This window comes from Asparagus officinalis, chromosome 7, assembly GCF_001876935.1.
Source record: "Asparagus officinalis chromosome 7, Aspof.V1, whole genome shotgun sequence".
NCBI classification, from domain to species: Eukaryota; Viridiplantae; Streptophyta; class Magnoliopsida; order Asparagales; family Asparagaceae; genus Asparagus; species Asparagus officinalis.
This window is the reverse complement of record NC_033800.1, coordinates 118,307,217-118,330,934: the sequence shown is the minus strand read 5'-3', so window position 1 is coordinate 118,330,934 and position 23,718 is coordinate 118,307,217. Positions and strand designations below refer to the sequence as shown.

Here is a 23,718-nt window from a genome sequence, read left to right as displayed (position 1 = left end):
GGTCACCTCATTTTTCGAGTGAAGGAGCGCTGCTATTTAGAGCCTTATCTGTCGTACCGGTTCGTCCGAACCAATGGTTTCATACTCGCGGTGGGCTAGTAGATGGCGCTCGCGCTTGGCTGTGGAATATGACGGGCTGTACCGGTGTCAAATTCAGTCTTTCGAATACTGACCGTCACTTAGAGCTCACATATTTATGTGCAAATGGATTATGGTCGCTAATGAACCCGTCACTCTGAGGTTAATTAAGGAGCTGATGGCTGAAGCTGCATCGCGTATCCCTGAGAGAATAGTCCGAGAAAGTGCGCTGGAAAGAAGGAGACGCGACAGTAAGCTTGCTGGTCCCTCAGGTAAAGGCAAGCAGAAAATAGAGGAGATAGAAGAAGAATCGTTCGCTTCTGACGAGGAGACTTCCGAAGACGATCAAGCCACTGCTGGTGGTGCTATAGAGGTCAACAGCGACTTCGAGGAACATGCAGCAAGTTTGTCTGAGACTTTTTATAAAGAGCTATGGGATCTATCGATCACTGATCGAGCTCGCCGACTTAAAGCTCGAAAGAAGTAGAGAATTTTGCCTACTTATAATAGAATGATGGTTAAACTTTTAGATGTAGGTTCCAAGGGGGAAGAGGAGAGAAGTAGCCTTATCACTCATGCTCGATCTTGGGTCACAGCTCAGGCAGGATTGCAAGTTGAGACGCGTGCCACATCAGCACTGGACAGACATGTGGATCTTAAAGAGGGCCGACCTACAAAACGACTAAAGTTGACCATCAAGCGACACGCTAGACCTCAGACTTCACGAACGGAGGTGGCCGACGATACGCCCATTGGTGGGGAAGGTAATGTTTCGACTCTTGTCATCTTTTCAGCCTTTTCCTCTACCAAGCTTTAGACTTAGCAAATTTTATATTCTAGAGGGTCATGATGAAGACACAATGATGTACAATCCCCCTTCTCCCGACTTGACTTTTTCAGAGGATCTTGCTTCATGCCACAAGCAGATGAAGCCGTGGGTCAAGATCTGGCGGGTGCTGAAACAGATGTGGCCCCTAAAACCGACGAAGGTACCATTGTAGGATCTGATTTGTCTATGGTGATTGCTAGCCCAGGTATACCTATTACCGGTAGTACACCTTTTAGGTGACAATCTCGGGTATTAAACGACTTAGAGTTTGTCCCTCCTCTAATTGCTTATATGCTTCTGGCTCTTTTAGAAAAGCTATAAGAGGCGATCGCTGACGTCGAGATTGAAGGGCATGCTGTTACCACCGAAGGTAAATTTAATTCTCCTTCATTGTTGATTTTTAACTTCTCTTTCCATGTCTTACCACTTAGAATTTTCTGTAGACATTCCGATGGAAGGTTTAAATGATGAAGAAGTCTCTCACGACGTAGTTAACACACCTTCATTTGATCCTGTACAAGATCCTTTGAGATCTGGCGACATGTTTTTTGACGATATGTTGTCAGAACAAGCTCGTCGTGAGACCGTCGAACCAATTATTAAAGCTGGTCCCCTTGCTGGTATGAATTTATTCCTTTACAAAAGTTACTCACTTATCAGTCTTACTTAACCGTAAGGGAGTTATGCTTGTAGGACCAGTCGTTGAGACTGATACAACTACTATTGTTAGGATATTTGACGATCCTGAGGGTCTTGATTTCTTGCTGTTGGCAGGAACTATCATAGAAACTCAGTCGTTAGTGGCTCAAACTCAGCTTACGATCCCGGCAACCAAGATGACTACTGTAGCTGTGGGGATCAGTCCGGTTGAACAGGTCGTAAGACTAACTGAAAAAGTCGGTACATCTACGACTACTACGTCAGCAATAACTCTAATGACTCATGCAGCCGTGCAAGGGGTGTCGAATGCAGAGCGTCAAATTGAAGAGCCTTCAGTCGTTATTGGTGAGCCATGTTCCGACATTTATCTTGAAACTATTCGGAATAAAATCCCTAAATAGTTACTCTTCTTTTTAGGGCTTTCAGCTCAGCTTTATGATCTCGTCACAACATTACTATCCAATAACGATTCAGATAAAATCCTCCTCCGCATGGAAGTTCGTTCTTTCTTCTTGTTTGTGAACGAGATGGTTGACAATCTTCTCCGCAACGGGCTCTCTATTGATCTCTTCAAGTCATATCTCGATCATCAAGTGACCTTTCTGAGGAGTCAAGGGTATTCAGATCTGGCGGACGCTATTACTGCAGACTTGGTTCGCCATGAGAGTGAGCTTGAAAAACTGAACGAATTTCAGGCAGCCAGAGTTTTTTCATATGTGGCCGCTCAGATGGAAGCTAAGTTACAAGCATGGCGCGAAGCTCAAGCATCTGTTGATTCTAAGATTCAGGAAGCAGAAGGTCTTGTTCACCAAATTGAAGCGGCTTGTGCTGGCAAGTCGACAACTCTTTGCAATATTGATTCTTCTCTTGCGTCAGGTGAAGCCACAATAGCGCGACTCAAGCTAGAGCTAAAAGCGGCGAAGGATGCTCAAGCTGCTTTGAAGATGACGTAGGTACACGTGGAGCGTGCCCGAGAGGAAATGTCTGGGCAACTGGCACTCATTAAAGAGAAGTTGGTCACGATGAAAGCAGAAGCCACGAAGGTATTGGCTACTGATGAAGACTCTATGAAGACCACACTACAGAGCGAGCTTGAGCAAGCTTATACTGTGGAATTGTCTAAGTTAGAGCAACAAGTTCTTAGCCATAAGCTTCGTGTAGATTGATTGTGACTTTTGTACCTGCAAACTTAATTTTTATTAATAGCAAATATTTCTTTCTTTTTATTCATTATATCTCTTTTATTATGATGTCCTATTCTGTTTGGAATGATTAACCATAATATTTATAGGATTTTTGACAAACCCCTAGCCTTAAACGGATTTGATGTGCCTTTACCGATTACCGTTTGAATCGGGCTAGCATGTGAATTATTAAAACTCGTTTCACATGTAACGTTGTGCTAAGAGAGTTAATTCTCCTAGACTTGGTGCTATGATTTTGAATACATAGACTTCACCATTTTTTACGAAAATATGGCACCCGACAACGCGTGTTAGGTGCTGACTTATCCCTACTTAGGCTTCGGAATAAAATTCTCCAGACTTAGACTCTGGTGTCTTTTTCAATCAGTGAAAGACTAAACTGACGACGTGTGTTAGACGTAGACTTAGGATTTTTGGCAAACCCCCAGCCTTTAACGGATTTGATGTGTCTTTACCGATTACCGTTTGAATCGGACTAGCATGTGAATTATTAAAACTCGTTTCACATGTAACGTTGTGCTAAGAGAGTTAATTCTCTTAGACTTGGTGCTATGATTTTGAATACATAGATTTTACCATTTCTTACGGGAATATGGCACCCGACAATACGTATTAGGCGCTGACTCATCCCTACTTAGGATTCGGGATAAAAGTCCCTAGACTTGTATTCTGGTGTCTTTTTTACTCGGTGAAAGACTAAACCGGTAACGTGCGTTAGGCGTAGGCTTATCTCTATTTAGGAGTCAAGATAAAATTCCCCGTGCATGAACTGTATGTATTTAAAGTTGAGAATTGTGTCTTTTCTCAGGGTAAAGACAAACCCGATGCTGGAGAGGAAGAATTTTATATTCTGTCCCCAGGTCTTGTTTAGGGTAAAGACAAACCTAAAATGGGAGAGGAAATATTTTATATTCTATCTCCCAACACTAAAGAGGAAGAATTTTATACTATATCTCCAGTTGCAAAGGAGACTCGAGGTGGGATCTCCACCCCCAGAATCCGGAAAGGTAAAACTAGGAGTGGGATCTTCACTCTGAGAATCAAAAAGATTCAAGCAATCCTAACTTTTATAGGATTGATTGCTTAATCAAAGACAAGAATTCCTCATTTATTAAGGTGAAATTCCGATCCTGGCCCTAATTTTTATAGGTTTGGCTGAAATCGAAAAGGTGGAAGCCTTTCGTTTATCGAAAGGAATAGTCCGGCCTTGGTCCTAACTATTACAGGTTTGACAAAGAGAGGTTGGAGGCAATCCTAACTTTTATAGGTTTGATTGCTCAAATAGAAAGTGGACCTCTCGTTCATGAAAGAAATCGAGAGGGGATTCTGACTTTGGTCCTAACTTTTATAGGTTTGACCGAGAAAGCAATGAGAGTGGAATACATGTAGCAATGAGAATGTTGACCTATACTAGCCACTCGCTGGAGGGTTTCGATGTTAAGTGATCAGGACTTAACACGTCAAGTTTGAAATTTGCTAAGAATTGGCGAATAGAAATTTTGGTGGACCCACCGTCAATTGATTTGATCAGTGAGAGATTTTGTGAGGAAAGATTGATTTGTCAAAATGGTTGAATCTCGCCTCAGCAAAAGAATTCGTGAGAGTTAGTGAATTCGATATCAACAATAGGATACGTTCCAACTTTGAAAACATTCAGAGTCTAAGTGTGGATTTCTTATTTATTACTTTTGTAGCAGCTGGGTTATCCCTAAGAATACCACACATAATATTCTTTCAGGAACTTCCTGATACATGGGTTGTCCTGAATGTACTAAGGGTAGTACTTCTTCAGGAACTTGCCATTTATCGGTATCATAAACCAGACGCCTTCCTTGGTAATAAGGCGATATACGCCGTTTGAATAAACTATCTCTACCACAAATGGTCCTTCCCATTTGGGCTCGAACTTGCCTTTCTTCTTGGAATTAAGGATCATTCGCCATTGGACTGCTAAGACCAAGTCCCCTTCTTTAAAACTCCGTTGTCGAACCTTTTTATCAAAGGCTCGGGAAATTCTGGCTTGGTAGAACTTAATGTATTGCTGAGCTTCCAAATGCTTCTCGTCGAGCATTTCGAGTTCTTTGAGACGTTTCTGATGTTGCTCTTCGGTCGTCATCTGGGTTGCGAGAGCGATTCGAAGAGATGAAATTTGAATTTTCAATGGAAGGACTGCTTCACACCTGTATACCAAAGAATATGGGGTTGCGCCAGTAGGCGTGCGAACTGTGGTGCGGTAGGCCCATAGAGCTTCGCCAAGTTTATCATTCCAATCTCGTTTATTAGTCTTCACAAGTTTTGATAAAAGCTTGATGATAGTCTTGTTAAAGGCTTCAGCTAATCCGTTTGCTCTGGGATTATAAGCTGTTGATGAGACGTCTTGAATTTTGAACTTCTCGCAAAATTTGATGAAGGCATTACTAACAAACTGAGGACCGTTATCATGTATGATTCACCTTGGGACACCATACCAGTAGATAATATGATACTTGATGAATGTCACAACATTGCTCGTCTTAACTTCTCTAAGTGGAATCGCTTTAGCCCATTTGGAGAAGTAATTAGTAATTGGTAGGATGAATCAGTCACATTTGACTGACGGGGGATTCGTAGGACCAACAACATCCATTCCTCAGGTCTCAAAAGGCCATGATGTAGCTGAAGGGTGTAGATGCTCTGGAGGTTGGTGCATATAATTCGCGTATACTTGACACACGTGACACTTTCGGGCATATGCGACTGCATCTTTGATCATGGTAGGCCAGAAATATCACATTCTTCTGATGCGATCATAAAGTTTGGGGCCAGGTTAGTGTGCACCACAAACCCCTTCGTGCGTCTCCCTAAGGACTTCTTCCGACTCTTTAGTGGATAGACAATGTAATAGTAAACCATCATATCCTCGACGATATAGCGTTCGACTCTCCGTATTATAGTAGAATCTCGGTGCTCTCCATCGGATTAAGTCCCTTTCCTTCACGTCTTCCAGTAAAATCCCGTGTAGGACATAGTCTATGATAGGGAAATGCTAGTCTTGGGATTTGAACTCAACTTGAGTTGAATACACTTCCTTAATGTCCTCTTCTCTGTCATCTAGATCGTAGATTAGTACAAAGAGCTGATGAGTTATTACCGTAACGAACTGTTCCATTTCAGGAGGCTGTGCTAGGGACACGGTTAATGCTGCCAGCGCATCTGCGTATGCGTTTTGTAAACGTGGAATATATTCGATGAAGAATCCTTTAAACGATTCTGCCATCTTAATGGCCATCCTATGGTATGGTATCAAATCCTATTTTCTGACCTCATACTCCTCTTAAACTTGTTTAACTACCAGTTGAGAGTCACCGAACGCTTCAAGGTACTCGACCCCCAGCTCTTTAGCAAAGCTGAGTCTAATAAGCAGCGCATTATATTCGGCTACGTTGTTTGAGCATGGCTCGGTCAACGAGTAGGCTCGCGACATCACATGTTTTCCTGGGGAAACTAAGACAACTCCAACTCCAGAGGAAATCTTAGAACATCCAGGAGCACTTGCTACATTAGTTGCTCGAGAGGCACCGTCAAAGTACAAATGCCATACCTGTTGATGGGAAGTTACGTTGGCTTCGTGGGTTTCATCTGGCAGATCATCGTATACCTCGGCGGTATCCGTAGTTGGGTTAGCTGTCAGGAGATCACAAATAACTTGTCCTTTGACTGACTTCTGCTATTTAAAATGTAGGTCATATTGGGACAGAAACAATACCCATTTTGCTAACCGCCAATTCATAAAAGCCGGCTACATCATGAATACTCTGACTGGGTTAACATTGGAGATGACGTAGATAGTCTGTCTGACTAAGTAGTGTAGCATCTTTTGAATAGCGAATACTAAGGCGAGACACTCCCTTTTGATCATTGGATATCAAGATTCAGCACCCACAAGGGTCCGGGTCAAATAATATACTGCCTATTCATGACCGTTATCATCGTCTTACACAAGTAATGCACTTAACGAGTGGCTCGTCGCCCTGACATAAATTAGGAACGATTTTCCTGATTTCGGTGCAATGAGTACAGGGGGTTTCGAGAGATATTCTTTGATATTCTCGAACACTTTTTGACAAGCTCGTCCAATACGAATGATACGTCTTTCTTTATGAGCCTGGAGAATGGTTGATATTTTTCCGAAAGGTTCGAGATGAACCGATGGATATAAGCCAACCGTCCTTGTAACCCTCTAAGTTCCTTAAGATTTCTCGGGGGTTACAGCTCGTTAATTGCCTTCACTTTATCAGGGTCGATGTGAATACCCTTGGTGATGACGACGAATCCAAGGAATTTGTCGCTGGACATTCCGAGGAAAGATTTGGTATAATTCATCTTCAATTGGTGAGTCCGCATCAGGTCAAACATCGTTTTCAAGTCTTTGATGTGACCATTCTTGTTACGACTTTTCACGACTAGATCGTCTACGTAGCATTCAACAATCTTCCGGAGATGCTCCTAGAAAATCTTCGCCATGGCTCTCTGATATGTGGCACCTGCGTTCTTTAAGCCGAAGGGCATAAGTGTGTAACAGAAAACACCGAGGGGTGTTCTAAACGCGGTATGCTTTTTATCAACTGGATGCATCTTTATCTGATTATAACCAGAAAATCCATCCATGAAGGACATTCTCTCGAATCCACACGTATTGTCGATGATAACATCTGTGATGAGAAGAGAAAAATCATCTTTCGGGTAGATGGTGTTAAGGTCTCTAAAGTCGATACAAATCCTAATTTTCCCGTTTTTCTTAAGGACATGGATAATATTGGTAAGTCATTCAAGATGTTGCTCTTCTCTGATGAAACCCGAGTCGGTAAACTTTTTAACTTCGGACTCGATTGCCTCCATAATTTATGGATGAAACCGTCTTTGTTGTTGTTTGATAGGTTTGACATCCGGCTTAATATTGAGGCAATGCATTGCCACTTTTGGATCGAGCCCTGGCATATCCTCATAGTTCCAAGCAAAAACATCGATGTACTCCCTAATGAGGGCAATTAACTCCTCTTTATTATTTGGCAGGAGACTGTCACTAATGAATATCGGCTTCAGATTATCTTCGTCACCCATATTCACCTGGATTACTTGGTCCTCGGTAGGGGGTTCTCTTTGTTCAAACCTATCACCGTACTGCATATTCAGGTGATGAACCCAAGGGTGTTCCCAAGTTGACATTTGGTCATCTTCCTCTATTGTGGCAGGGTCGACCGTAGCCATGTTCGACATTAGCCTTTTGAACATTTCCCCAAGACTAGCATCGGAGTCCCAGGCTGAAGAGTCAGAAAAATATCCATCTTTATCCTTATTACCAATTTGATCAATGACCTGCCAGCAACACTCGTCGTCAGACGAGGAGACATATTCTAAACCTCTTTGGTGGCTATAATAGTTATCAGGCTTTTCTTTTGGTACGTAGGCCATACGAGGTGGAACTCGCGGACCTCGACCAAAACAAAGGCCTTCCCCGAGTGCGAAGTCATATCTGTATCTCTCCATGAGGTTGCATGCTTTTGTGTCATATCTGAATAAATGAGGGGTCGGTTTATCATCATCGTCATCCTCTTCCAAGAAGTGGTTTGGTATTGAAAATTCCTTTCCTTTACCGTAGATGACTTCTTTTTCACCCCCTGTTTTTGCGGGAATGACAAGTGTTGTTCCGAACGGATCCTGAATATGTTTCTTCATCATGCAAGATGATTGAAGCAGTACATACAAGTTAGGGTCGTCATATAACTCTTTCATAATGTTATCAAGACACAACGAGTACTCTAAATCATCATTTATTGCTATTTCTTCGGCAAGTTGCTAATTATAACTACTTTTCGATGACTCTTCATCGTCAAGATTGATTACAATGGGTACAATATTATTAAGTACAAAACCATTATTGTAATCAAACCCAGCTTCGGTATCAGTCTCTTCCCCGCTGTCCGTACTTTGGGCCGATGGTTCAGTATCGGATTTGGCGCCGTAGAGAAGGGAGTCGGTGAAATAATTTTTCGACCCCTTAAACGGTTGCTTATCCGCTACCACCGTCTTGACTTCATTATTGGTGTCTACATATTTGAGACATTGATGGAGGGTAGAGGGGACTATAACATTACCGTGGATCCAGGATCGACCCAACAGTAAGTTATAGGAAGTCTCTACGTCAATCACATAACATGTGACTTCCGACTTTAAATCTCTAATCTGGCACTTTACTCGGATTTTACCCAATGGTCTGGATCCACTAGTATTTAATCCATAGATCATAGTGCCTGTGGATGCTAATTTACTGGCCGGTATTCCGAGACTATATATCAATCAGAGTGGCATGATACTGACAGCAGAACCCGGATTGACTTGGATCGGATTGACAACGCTGGAGCCAATGTGCCCGGTAAAATACAGGGCCGGTCATGCTTTGAATTCTTCGTCTGCATGTCCTCTTTAGTGAAAGAAATGATGGCTTGATCTGAGTCAGGAAAACTTTAGAATTGGCCAAGGCTTCTTGTAGTACATCCCTTGTGTCTTTTGAAAGACGTAGCAGCTCATATAAGGTTAATCTAGCTGGTATATTAGCTAGTTGCGTCATAATGTTGAAGCGATGCAGAGTACTTCGAGCTCCCCGGTTTATCTCTTCCAATCGGTTGATTGAATCAAGACTGCTTCAGGTTCTGAACATCTTGGTATAAGGGCTCTTTCTCTTTTTGCTTTTGTTGAGTCTTCTCCGCAATTACGGGTGCTGGAGGAGTTGTGACAAATCCTATTTCTGCTAATGTCTTGGAGGAAATGGTTTTGGTTACCCCCTGCTTAGCTAACTGCTCAGAGGCATCCGGATATTTGAAATGATATTCATTTCCACTCCGGGTTGCAAAGGTCGGTTCCTCGTTGGTTACAAAGACTTCTTGTTCATCTTCCGAGAGCGGGAAAGCAGGGATTCTTTCGTCATCTTCTCCTAGAATGGCAGAGGCTCCGCAACAGGACTTTCCTTTGCCTTTTGATTTCTTCTTGGATGACGATCCGACCCACTGTTCATCTTCAATCAGATCGGGATGAACCCAGAGAATCTCACCATTTGGGGCCATGTGTGGCACAAGTCCCTTCTGGCATTGTTTGTGAGGATCGTCATTGATGGTTTTCACTGCTACATTCATTACGGGCTCGGGTTGAAACCAATTCAGAGGAACAGATCCGAAGCTGATTGACACCGCATTCGCACCCACTTTCTTCTCCTTAGATTTCTTCATAGTAATGACCTCAACATCAATCAAAGCTTGGATTTTGTCCTTGAGGGCATAACACGACTTGGTAGGGTAGTGAAAAGCTCTGTGGAACGCGTAGTATTTTGGGTTATTAACCCTTTTAGCGCCTTCCTGATCTTGGATCGGAGGCAACTTAATCTTGTTGTTCTCTATGAGGTATTTGAAAATACCGGGGACTTCCTCTTCTTTAAAAGAGTAAATCTTCGGGAATTTCAGTTCCGAAGCTTTCTGCTTTTGAGGTTGACGTTGCCACTGTGACTGCTGAGACACCTTTGGTTGTTGCTGTTGCTATTGTGGTTGCGCTTGCTGCTCGAACGTTTGGTTCGTGTCGACTGTATTTGCTTGTGCCTTTCCTTTACCCCGGGGAACAAAATTCTGCTGCGGGGTATTAATCGCCGTCTGACCCCATTCAGCCTTTTTCCTTTTGAGGAAGCGTTCGGCTCGTTCTCCTCGTACCTTCAAATCTCTCCAGGTCTTGGATGATGCCATTCCCATGACTTCGAGGATATCCAACAAAAGATTATTATGAAAAGTTTTAAGGATGAAGTCTTCGCTGATCGGATCCCAACAATTCATTGCTTTGTTGCGGAATCGTTTGACGAAGTTCTTGACTAATTCTCCATCCTTTTGTTTCTCATCGAACAACGTTCCGATTGAAACCTCGGTGTCGTCATTGAAGAAATTTGTGAGAAACATATCCTCCATGACATCCTAACTGCTAATATACTCCCCGGCTTGAGGTGGCGATACCAATCGAAGACTGCTCCGTGAAGAGTGCCGACGAATGACCGTACCATCAGAGGTTCATTCCCGAAGATTATTCCCAAGTGAGACTTGAAGTATATTAAATGCTGAGTGGGGGAACCCTTTCTATCAAACGTCGTGAAGTTGATTAAATTAAACTTTACTGGATACGGGATTGATTCTCACTCTCTTGGGTATGGACATAGTATTCCGAACCTTTTTACTTCCTGAGCACTCATCAACGTATTTATTTTGCTCTCCAAATCCCTCATCTTCTTATCCTCACTCGTATCTTTCTTCGAGCGATTTCGGGGAGAAGTGACGTGGTCCTCCTTCATATTGTTATCATCTGAGGGACCATTTCCAATATTGTTGTCAATGGGAGGGGTGTCCATGTTAGCATTCTCATTATGCGTTCTCTTCCACTGCTTAGGAGGACGATTACGACCTCCAGCCTAAAAAACCGCTCGAGATCTGTTCAATAGGCTTAAGCGCTCTTTGACTGGAGCTTTGCCTCGATCTTCATGTGAAGGGCCAAGGCGATCTGTGATTTTTATCTTAAACCAGGACAAATCCACACTGTCGCGGATCTCCACCGGAGGTACGGAATTCAATGGAATCGGAGAAACAGGTGTAGAACATCTTCTGTCTTGACCCTGGCGTAGGTCAGACTTGAGTGACCCGCGAGCCGGAGGGTCAGATCTGAGTGACCTGCGGGCTAGAGGGTCGGATCTGGGTGACCCGCGGACTGGAGGGTGGGATCTGGGTATCCCGTGGGCTGGAGGGTCAGATCTGGGTGACCCGTGTTTTTCGATCTTTTCGGCCGCCGTCTTGGACCTTGGCCTTCATACTTTGTGCAGTCTTTGTGGCTTTTTTTTCCCTTCTTTCTTCTGTAATTTTTTGGCTTCTTGCACAAGAATTCTGGCATGTGCAAGCAGTGCGCGACGTTTCTGAATCCGCTCTTGAAGAGTTGATCGGGTCCTTTTGACACGGACCCAATCGTACTTCGTTGGTTTGAAGGAGGGGCTGTCCACTTGCTGTTGTGGCGGTTGGCGCCTCTTGGACTTTAGATCCACTTCATAGCGGATTCCATCAACTGGCTCTAAGGCTTTGGTCAGCTGATGTGCGAGGCGTTGTCGTTGTCTCTGACGTGCTCTCTTTGATAGAGTGGGCACGTAATCAGCAGTCAACCCCTTGCTCAAAGGGTTCAGATCTGCGGTTTCAGCCTCGTCGGATGCCGATGATGCGTTGTGAGTCACAAATGAAGTAGTAGTGGGGAGATGTTCTTCTTGGACTTCTGAAGCCAAAGTCCAACGAGTCTTCTTAGAGTAGGTCTTCCTACACTTGCGAGGAGAGGGCGATCTGGAGGAGGAGGACAAGTATTCCTCGTACTTCTGTTGGTCAAACTCATATTCGACCTCTATTTCAACCAGGATAAGGATCCGAGGTTGTAACACGTCAGCCTTCGCAGAAAGATTGTCGGCTACCACTGTGGTCGTCAGTTTGTTTTCGTCGAAAGTCGCATTCATTATCGATTTTATTATAACTTTAATCGTTTACAACGAATTCAAATAATAAAAATAAAAGTTACAACTCTCTTGAAAATAAACACAAGAATCGTTTATCGACTCTTGCTTGTGTGGGTTCTTCCCCGGTGCCCGGGTTTATCCGTGGACGACCGCGGATCGGATCCCGTTGTCGAAAAATTGACGAAGCCCCTACTTCACCAAGGAAGTATTCGCTTGAAGCTCTGAAATCGACCAAGCAAAATCAGTAGCTCTTCTCGAGATTAAGACTAAGCCTAATATCAAGGAACGAACATACGTGGCTTCGAATCCTTCGAAAGACTTCTTCTTTATGCTGAAGTTCGCCGGGATCTCGTTGACCTTTGCTGAAATTTCATGCTCATTGACTCCTCAATCCAGCAGCACCTCGTTCTCTTGATAAAATTCCAGATCTGTAAAATGGAGGCTTTGGGTTGATATTTATAGGCCTCAGGCGTGGGTATTTGGATGAGAATGAGTGATTTGGCCTTATCTTTAGATAACAATAGTCTAACCACGTTTGTGGATGATATCAAATCAGTTGGGAACCCTTGGAATAGATAAATCTTGCGAAAACCGCTTTAAAACCATCGAAAACGCGTTTCAGGCTCTGGACTGTGCGACGGGTCCTGCTGACCCGCGGGGGTCACGCGTCCTCCGTCGAGCTCCTTTTCTTTTGGCGTTTTTCTTTCCGGGAATTGTACTTTTCACTGTTTCATGTATTTGGTCGACTCGTTGACTTGTACGCTTCGTTGCGGGATTAACCATCGGACGCGTCGATCACTTGGGGATGCCTGACATACGTGTGTTGGTTGACGTGTACGCGTGTTGATTAATGCGCGCGTGTTGACTGACGCGCACGAGCTGATTGACGCACGCATCATGACCGACGTGCACAAGCTGATTAACGGGTGCATCGTGACCGACACGCACGAGCTGATTGACGTGCGTGTTGATCGACGAGCACGAGCTGATTGACGCGCGCGTGTTGACCAACGCGTGCGAACTGATTAACGCGTGTGTTGACTGACGTGCACGAGCTGATTGACGTGCGCATCGTGACCAACGTGCACGAACTGATTGACGCGCGTGTTGATCGACGTGCCCAAGCTCATTAGGTAAGCCTTCTTGACTCGTCCACTCTTTGCTTCGAGTTTTTTGTGGGCTCTCATAGGCAATTTTAGACGCCTATAAGCATAGACCAAATTTCAAAACCAAGACCGAAATGAAAGCTACAGTGAACTTGGTAGAGGATAAGTCTAAATCTAAAAATTTCAAACCCAAAGGGAAGATATTCAAGAAAACCAGTAATCCTTCAACAAATCATCCTCCAAATCAAATCTTAATTCTTCCAGCTATAAGTCTGATTGAAAGTTCTACTATGTCTATGGTAGAACCAAGCACTTGGCTCCTAACTGCTTCTATTGGAAAAAGGAACCGACAAAACCTGCTCCAAAAGGAAATGGATCCAATAAAGTAAATATGATTGAAGAAAATCCAAATTCCTTCAGGTTAGCCTCTTCTTCCTATCTTGTAAATTCTCTTACTTCTTTCACTGATTGGTACTTGGATTCCGGAGCTAATATTCATGTTTGTAATGATTGCGCTTGGTTTTCAACTTACCAGGAATCACATGGAGGAAGCATAAGATTAACAGATGACCCCACCAAATAAATAATGGGAACTGAATGAATAAAGCTCACAATGACTTTTGGGAAAGCTCTAAATTTGCAAGACGTTCATCATGCTCCTTCTCTCCGCCAAAACTTAATCAGTGAATCTCTTCTCCTTAGAGCTGGATTTAGGATTGTAAAAAAATCCAATAAATTTCTGATTACAAAGAATAATGTATTTATAGGGAAAGGTTTTATCTGTAATGGCCTTTTCAAACTCAATATAATCAATTCCAGTTCCAATGAAATTCCTGAATCTCCTGTTACACAAATTGTTGAATCTTATGATGTTTGGCATGAACGACTCGGACATGTAAATTTCCAAACTTTATAGAGAATGATTAAATTGAATCATATTCCTAAATCATCTCATGATCTCTCATCTAAGTGTGAGATTTGTGTTCAAGGGAAACACACTAAAAAACCCTTCAAGTTTATGACTAGAAACTCCGAACCCCTCAAATTAATTCATAGTGATGTGTGTGACCCGAACTGAGTTCTCACCCGAGGGGATAGGATATATTTTATGACTTTTATAGATGATCACTCCAGATATTATTACACCTATCTTCTCAGAACTAAGGATGGAGTTCTAGATAGGTTTAAGGTGTATAAAGCTGAATCTGAGAACCAACTTGAAAAGAAGATCAAAATTTTAAGATCTGATCATGGGGGGGAGTATACCTCAAATGAAATGACTGAATATTGCCAAGAACATTGTATTAGTCATGAGGTAACTGCTTCCTATACACCACAGTCTAACGGGGTAGCTGAACGAAAGAACAAGACCTTTATGGACATGGTGAACTATATGTTACTCAGTTCAGGAGCACCTGAAAATCTCTGGGGTGAAGCTCTTCTTTCTGCCTACTTCATTCTTAATAGGATTCCCCACAAATCTTCTGATATAACTCCTTATGAATATTGAAAGGGGGAGAACTTCTAGGTTGAACTTCTTTCGGGTTTGGGGTTGCTTGGCTAAGGTAGATATTCTCGAACCTAAGAAGAGGAAAATTGAATCTAAGATTGTTGATGCTGTATTTATTGGATATGAACTAGATAGTAATGTTAACAGATTTCTAATCATTAACTCTGAAATTAGTGATATATCCAATAATACTATTATTGAAGCAAGAGATGCAGTCTACTTTGAAAACATATTTCCTTTCAAATCCAAAATATCAGAAAATCCTAGTTTATCTCTTCCTTCTGATCTTCTAGTTCTTCTCAATCTCTAGATTTTGAACCTCGAAGAAGAAGAGGTAAAATTCAAAAGGATTTTGGAGAAGACTTCTTTACCTTTCTTGTTGAAGGTGATCCAAGCTCCTTTAAGGAAGCAATGGATTCTCCTGAATCTCCTTTCTGGAAAAAACCATCGATAATGAAATAAAATCAATAATGAAAAACCATACTTGGATACTCACTGACTTACCTTCAGGTTGTAAACATATCGGTTGTAAGAATTTGCCTCTGAGCTGCTTGCGGTCGACCACACGTTTTTCACGGTCGACCGCCAATCGGTTGTAAGAATTTGCCTCTGAGCTGCTTGCGGTCGACCACACGTTTTTCACGGTCGACCGCCAATCGCCCAACGGCTATAATTTGTATAGAATCTGATTTCTGATTCTGTGAGTTTTTTAGTCTTTTGCTTGGGATTTTTGGCTTAGATTTTGGGTGGCTATATATACCTCATTGCTCTCATCTTTCACAAGTATCTAAGAGAATGTTTTAAAAGAGTTTAACATGGGTTTAAGCTTGTTTTGTGTTTGTTTAAAAGAGTGTTTAAGAGTTTGTCTGTGAAGAGAATTTCACAAGAGTTTGAGGAGATCATCAATCTTGTTTGGGCTTCAATCTACATCCTTCCACTCTTGTTTTAGAGAAGTTTTCTTAAACTCTTTATCTAGCTTATTTATGCTTAACTTGTCATATTTATTTTGCTAGATTAAATTGAGTTTAGACTTATTTTGATTTATCTCTTTGTTCACACACAACCTATTGAGCTTATTGTATTTATATTCATAGTATAATTTGGGGTTGTGGGTTTGTGACTAAGAGTTGTGCTTAATTGAGTTCTCGTCTATTGAAGAGAACAACCATTATTGTATTTGTGAGCCTAATTGTGTAAATCACTTTGTAATACACTTGTACACTGAGAGGAGTGTGTGGTGAGAGACGGGGTCGTCCCAAGAGGAATGCAGTAGGTGGTAATACCTAGAGGTAGGTTATAATTCCTAATACTTGAGGGAGACACGGACTAGAGACCAACACTTGTGAGTGTGTAAAGTGGGATTACAAGAGTGTGAGATTGTAAAGTTTTCAGTGAACTAGAAAACTGAGTGTGAGGTGTAAACGTTATTCGGGTGAGCGTAGAAAACCCGGTTGTGATAGTGGATTTCTCCCCGGGAGTGGGGAGCGGAGACGTAGGACGGAAGGTCTGAACTCCGTGATTATTTCGTGTGTTTGAGTTTGCTTTGGCGCACTTACTCTTATGTTTATATTTATTATCGCCATTATCTATTGCTCATTATTTATATTGTCCACTATCTTGTTTATTTTTATTTACCCTTGTGTATATCACTTATCCTAGCTCACATATCTTGTTGTATTTTATAGTTGGTAGGATAACTTGTTAATTAGTTTTAATTAGAATAAAATCAGATTAGATTGGTATAAGATCCTAATCACCCCCTTCTCTAGGGTCTAACAGAGGATTCTTGGAAGGGAGCTCCCATTTACTAGGTATGAGATTGCGGGAAAAGCTTAGGGCTTATTAACTGATTGTCTTCTCAGGAAGAACAACCTTGGCCCTTCAACTGACGTCTGCACCACTAAAGTTGCCTAAGCTTTTGTGGTCGACGCATGTGACCCGCATGATCCCTATGAGGGAGATTTCTCTATTCATAGCATGGTCCAGTCCCCAGTGCTCTCGAAACTCCTTCAAGAAAACCACTATGATTTATCATTCCCATGGAGTACCGGCTAGTGGGTTCTCTCTCTAAGAGAATTTCCACCACAAAAAGGTACCATGTAGCTTCTGGTCGTGCCCCTAACCCTCACGAACCCGACCTAGAAAATGCCATTCAACATATTTCATGGCATCTAGGCAGTTCCTTTTACTAAAAGCCGACATGCCTATCATCCGCTTTTAAGGCCTTACTGAAGATTTGGACTCAAAAGGGACCTTGGCTGATGAGATGGCAAATAGAGTTCCAACTCATCTTCATTTGTCAACGAGTTGTCTGCTATGGTAAAAGAAAAATCCAACTAAAGAGGTTCCATATTGGTGGCTTCATCCACTAACAAACTGCATTTGAAATAGAGACAAAGCAAGATCACAAGTGGTTCAACCCCCTAGAGCATCGGATGTCTGCAATGGATACTTTCCATAATCATGTAAATTTTAGTACTAATGAAATCTTATCAAATATGAATTAACTCTTATCTCGTAGGAATCAAGCCTTCACTAGGGCCAAAGACCTAGTCAACTCTTAAGAATTCTAGGCATTCGACTCCTCAGTCGAATTTTAAGCCCTTGGTACCTCTTCAGGGTAAACCTAAGGCACACCATATGGTTGAATCCTTTAGTGCTACTCGACCATCATGGCTATTAGAAACCCAGACATCCAAATAAGTCATGGGTGACCTAACCTCAGGGTTGGTATGTCAACAAGCCCTTAGTACCTCTCTGAATAAACCCAAGGCACAACCTTATAGTTGACTCCCATAGTCGCCATTCGATCATACATGGATTTCGAAGATCTAGGCACCTACGTAAGACCTAGGCACCCAACCTTAGGGTTGTCATTTAGACTCAAGGCTACCAAAGACCTAGTCAACTCTTAAGAGTTCTAGACATTCGACTTCTTAGTCAAATTTTAAGCCATTGGTACCTCTTTAGGGAAAACCTAAGACACAATATATGGTTGAATCCTCCAGTGCTACTCGACCATCATGACTATTAAAAACCTAGGCATCCAAATAAGTCCCGGGTGACCCAACCTCAGGGTTGGTATGTCAACAAGAACTTGATACCTCTCAGGATAAACCGAAGGCATAACCCTATGGTCGACTCCCACAGTCACCATTCTACTATACGGGGATTTCGAAGACCTAGGCACCCACGTAAGACCTAGGCACCCAAACTTAGGGTTGTCATTCAGCCTCAAGGCTCTCAAAGACCTAGCCAACTCTCAAGAGTTCTAGGCATTTGATTTCTTAGTCGGATTTTAAGCTATTGGTACCTCTTCAGGGTAAACCCAATGCACAACATATGGTCGAATCCTCCAGTGCTACTTAACCATCATAGCTATTAAAAACCTAGGTGTCCAAATAAGTCCTAGGAGACCCAATCTCAGAGTTGGTATGTCAACAAGCCCTTGGTATCTTTTCAGGATAAACCGAAGGCACAACCCTATGACTGACTCCCACAATTGTCACTCGACCATACAGGGATTTTGAAGACCTAGGCACCATGTAAGACCTAGGCACCGAACCTCAGGGTTGTTATTTTGCTAAAAAGGTATTTATCATTTTGCATAAGGCTAAGGTATGACTAATAAGTGTTCGGCCAATACGTAATTGACCTAAAAACTTAAGCGGTCATCTGTCAAGTTCTGGTCAATTAAACGCATAGCCAAACTAAGGCATCAGGTGAACTAGTTATCATAAGTCCCCAACACGGGTCAACACATTACAACTAACTCACTTCAGCTAACGTTTCAGTTCTTAATAAGAACAAAGCTACAAAGCTAAACGAATATAAACAGTGAAGGCAAATCCAAGAATGGAGACAAAAGTTAATTTTCATTCAATAAGAGGAAACTTCATTAAAAATTTCTCTACAAAAAAAAGAGAGCCATGCAGGTCTTCAAAGCTCTCGACTTGATCCAAGAGTTGGATTTGGCGGTATCCTGGCAGTAGCAGCTATAGAAGATTCCCCAGGGGCCCCAGCAATAGGCTCAACCTCATCATCACTCGCTGATAAATCCAACCCGTCTCCACTCTTCTCGATATCTTTTAACAAATTGAGACAGCAAAATACACAGGAAGGATTAAAGTGGTCTGGAGAAGGATGAGAGCTGTGAGACACTAGAGAAGCGAAGTAGTCAACTCTGGCCTTACTGCCAAAGCCACTTCAACCCTTCCCAAGAGGCCATAACGCCAGTCGTCGACCACCTTCTTTTTATGTTGCTCTAAATCCAGACAAGCGAGTTTGTCCTCTAGTTCCTTGACAAGGATTACGGATGCCTAAATCTATGAGTGCAGCTCCTCGAAGTCCCTCCACGACTTCTCGAGAGATAGGCGACTTGGTCGAGCTTCCACCTCAGTCATCGCCTTGTGACTCTTCTCAGACTCGACCTCCGCCTGTAGATGAATCATCTTCCTTTGAAGATCATTGATGGTTCCCACCTGCTAGGAGAACTTAATTCAAAAGCTCTTCAGGAGCTCTTCCTTCTCATCCAGACTCTGGCGGCAAGCACCTTCTTTATGAGCCACGGCCTCCAAGGCAGTGACCCTATTTTCTACTTCTTCCTTGGCTGACTTCTCCTTTGCCAGCTTTGCTTGGCACTCCAGGGAACGCTGAAGTCGATTGAACAGAGCTTGCTCCAGCAAAGTCCCCTGAGCCAAACAAGCTTAGAGGACCTGATGTATGCCAACACTTAGCATATTCTCCAAAATCCCCTCACTAGCACCATTCTCCATCTGGTCTAACAAAGTTCTAGCTCTCCCTTCGATGTCATCGTCTGCCCCAATCGGCTCCTTGTCAGGGCGGCGAGATGACTCACACATAGAACTAGGGCTGACAACATCCTCCTTGACCGCTAGGGCTGTTGTCTCCCTGCTAGGAGAAGACTCATCTACTAGCCACACATTTTCTATGTGGTTAAGCTAAGTAACCAGCGGACCCGTCCTAGCTGGCTGAGGCCTCACAACCGGTCTGATTAGGCGCCGCCTCTTAACCCTTGCCCTCCCCTTTAATTCAGAGGTAATTTTAGCTGCTTGAGGTATCGAGACAGCTATCTCCTCAGTGCTAAAAGCCTCCCTCAGCTTCTTATGAGGCCTAGCAGTGGAACTCGACCCCTCGGTCCCTGCATTCCTCTTATGGTTTTCCGCCAACAGAGGAACGAGGCTCGTCTTTGCCTGGAAGCCAGTAGAGGGCAAGATCATGGATATGCCCGCTGCTTGGAGAGACACATCATCAAATAGAACATCGCTCTCCTGTGGCTCGACATAAGAACAAAACTTTTCCAGGTCCATCATCTCAGAATCACTAAGGGTGACTGGCCTCAAAGCGTCTCCATTCGCCTCCGACTAGGCCAAGCAGGCGAAGATGTTGTCGCTATCATAAACCTACACGAATCACCTCCTTCAGTCCTCATCCAACTCCAAAGAGTCTGAGACAAGCTGTAAGTCACCATTATAGTGGTAGAAATAATGCAAGTCATTCTCAGCCGACCCCACACTGATCAAATGTCCAAGCAATTTCAAGCTTGGTTGGACTCCAACACGGTGGCAAACGATGATGAAAGCCACTGGAATCCCCATTGCGTTCAGATAGAACTGGGAAGGGGAGACTCCTAGAGAGGCATGCACCTCCCTAACAAAAGGGTGTAAAAACAGTCGTAAGCCATGCTCCAAGTGGGACAGGTATAGCGGCACTCGACCCTCACCATGGCGATATATTGGCTTGCTCATCTCCGGTGCTGCCAATGTGAGAGTCTGAGGGATATTGTACTGATCATACAACCCTACCAGATTGTCCATATGGACCTTTTAGCGGATAAGTAGAAGAATAGCAAGTCTCTCCTTACTACGGCCAGAGGTTGAAACTGGAGAGACCATGGAAGATTTTTTTTCTTAAAAAGCTTGGAGGAGTATCAGGAATTCGTCAGAGTGAAAGTTTGTAAAAGAATTCTCTTAACATCAAGAGGCAATTTATAAGTTTTTGAAGAAGTGCGTGGAAGGATTTTAAAGGACGTGGTGATTTTTGAAGCCACCATGTCAGATCCACTTCGGGATCTAAAGAGGTTCATTCGAAACACGAAGCGCCGCCCTCATTTAATGCCTCATGTCTCAATACTTGAAAAGCGGAAGACTCTTGATTATGTCCATGACGCTTCGTTTCTTCAAATGACGGTTTAGATCTTTGATGACGTAGAGAAGGATGCCTGATGATGTCAGCCACATCTATAAGATGAAGACTTCTCAATTTCTCGTCCTAAGCATGCTTGTATTGATAAGATCATATCTTATTTTACTCAGACCCGACTAAAAGTCGACTCCAAGTGAAAAGGGCTAACTGTTATGGTGTTTACTCACCCAAGATATGAGTATTTGCAAAACGATACAATAAGAGTCCTGACAAACTGGCTTCAACTACCTTAGTGGCCTAAGTCCAATAGAGGCCTCGACCCCACAGACTCATCAAGTCGACATTCTTTCATGCCGACACAAAAAACGAGATCAGTCTGTTGGGCTCTTTGTTTTAATGATGTTCAATAAATAATTTACCACTAATATTGTTTGTTTAGTGTTTGTGTTTATCTATTTATTATAGATAAATAACACGTTGGAGGATGGATGGAATTGCGCATTCACAATCACATCCAATGGAGGTTGGCGGAATAGTAGAGTGAAGCAATGCAATTCATGTTAAAGATTCAAGTTCAAGCTTCATTCGCGAATTTACCAAGTCAAGCATATTGAACATCAATCAAGTTTGGGTAAATTAGTTTAGCGTTTATACTTGTGTGTTAATACTTTGAGCTCAATATCACACATACACAATATTATTGATTCTGAGTAATTTTGACAAAATATTGAGTTATTGGTTTATGAACTTAACAATCATTGTATCCATATTTCATTAAGTCTATAAATCATTTAAAAAGGTTTCAAAATATTGTTTAACTTAATAGTCAAAAATCAAGAAGTTTATGTACACATGTATTTACAAGTTTTGCAAAATACATGAGTTTTCACAAATGAGAAATTCAATTTAAGAAATTCTTTTTCTAACATGTTCAATTTCATGTTTATAATTGTTTCTCAAAGTTTTATCAATTTTGGAATTAATTTGTTATGTTTAATTGAATTTACAAAATTAAGTTTTAAATAAGTTCATGTTTGTGCACATGTTCGTGCATGTTTTTGCAAAACAGATGCATTTTCAAAATTGGGAAATGCAATTTGAAAATTTTCTTTATTTACATGTTTATCATCATTTATAAAAACATTTCCTCAAGTTTTACTAATTTGGGAGTTGTTTTGTTATTTTTAATTGAATTTACAAAACCGGGTTTTCAGCAGTTTTTTTAAAAACTGTATATCTATGTTCAAACATTTATTTCTCTCAACTGGGAAATGATATTTTAGAAATTCTTTCTCTAACATGTTTATCTACATGTCTAAAACCTTCTCTTAATATTTCATGATTTTTGGAGTTGATTTATATTTTTAATTAATTTTACAAAACCAGATACGCAGATTTTCAGATTTCAGAAACTGTCAGCTTTCACGATCGACCGCTACAGTCAACCGTGCAACAGTGCGGTCGACCGCCTGCAGTTCAGAGAGTAGTTTTATAGTTTTGCTTCTCGTGGTCGACCGCCATGGTCGACCATCAATGTTACCGTTGCACAGTAACGGTAACTTGCTGAATTTTATCTTTTAGTGGTTTTTTTAGGGTTGTTTTCTTCTACCCTATATATACCCTATTGCATTTATCATTTGATAATCCAAAAAATGTTTTAAAAGAGTTTAACAAGCAAGGGTTTAAGCTTGTTTTGTGTTTGTTTAAAAGAGTATTTAAGAGTTTGTTTGTGAAGAGAATTTCATAAGAGTTTGAGGAGATTGTAGGCATTGAAAATTGCCTATAGGTCTCCACGAACCGCTCAGCGTTAAGAAAAGACGATGAACGTCATTATCTGGTTCACAGAAGCTTGATTGATGTCGGTGAACGCTTGAAGTGAATCGACGAACTACGTAAAATAACGGAATTTCAGAATGACGAAGACACGAACTGATCGGGAACCTCGTGTCGTTCACAAACGGCGAAATACCCTTCGTGTCTCATTTATTCCACAGATGATCTAATCATTGGAGCTTATAGAACTCCTCGTCAGCTTTCCAACGCACTTTGAATCGCTCAAATCCGAGTTCGGATGAAGAAGTTACGGCGGAAACGAACAAACGTGCATGACGGAGCGTCTCAGCCTGAGTTGAGACACCCTGAGGTGTCTCGGCCCAACCGAGACACCCCAAGGTGTCTCGGCCAAGGCCGAGACACCCAAGGGTGTCTCGCCTTGAGCCGAGACACCCAAAGGTGTCTCGGACTTTGTGGAGCTGTTTTGACCATGATTCGTTTTGAATTTGAAGAAACTCAAAACATGAAAGTTGTAGATCTTTTTGTCAGCTTTCCAACACATCTGGAATCAGGTCATTTGGAGGTCATATGAGGAAGTTATGACTAAAATAGCCGAGACACCCAAAGGTGTCTCGGACCTGGCCGAGACACTCATAAGTGTCTCGGACCTTGTGGAGCTGTTTTGACCATGATTAGTTATGAATCTGAAGAAACTTAAAAAATAAAAGTTGTAGATATTTTTGTCAGCTTTCTAACCCATCTAGAATCAGGTCATTTGGAGGTCATATAAGAAAGTTATGACCAAAATAGCCGAGACACCCAAATGTATCTCGGACCTAGCC

The 23,718-nt window shown here is 42.2% G+C and overlaps 1 protein-coding gene and 1 long non-coding RNA gene across 2 annotated transcripts in view; both read left to right on the top strand.

The window, feature by feature from the left end:
* Nucleotides 1-23,718, top strand: part of LOC109849380 — a 45,379-nt gene that overhangs the window by 3,899 nt on the left and 17,762 nt on the right. The gene's annotated exons all lie outside the window — the stretch shown is intronic.
* Nucleotides 1,786-2,761, top strand: LOC109849379. The gene is made up of 2 exons (XM_020419200.1): nt 1,786-1,912; nt 1,985-2,761. The coding sequence occupies exons 1-2, from the start codon at nt 1,843-1,845 to the stop codon at nt 2,518-2,520; spliced, it is 606 nt and encodes a 201-aa protein (XP_020274789.1). The 5' UTR covers nt 1,786-1,842; the 3' UTR covers nt 2,521-2,761.

Bases quoted from the DNA above. Each gene is read 5' to 3' on its own strand.
- LOC109849379 (XM_020419200.1), top strand. From the start codon at position 1,843: ATGACTCATGCAGCCGTGCAAGGGGTGTCGAATGCAGAGCGTCAAATT. The intron at 1,913-1,984 runs GTGAGCCATGTT...TCTTCTTTTTAG, and splicing joins AGAGCCTTCAGTCGTTATTG to GGCTTTCAGCTCAGCTTTAT.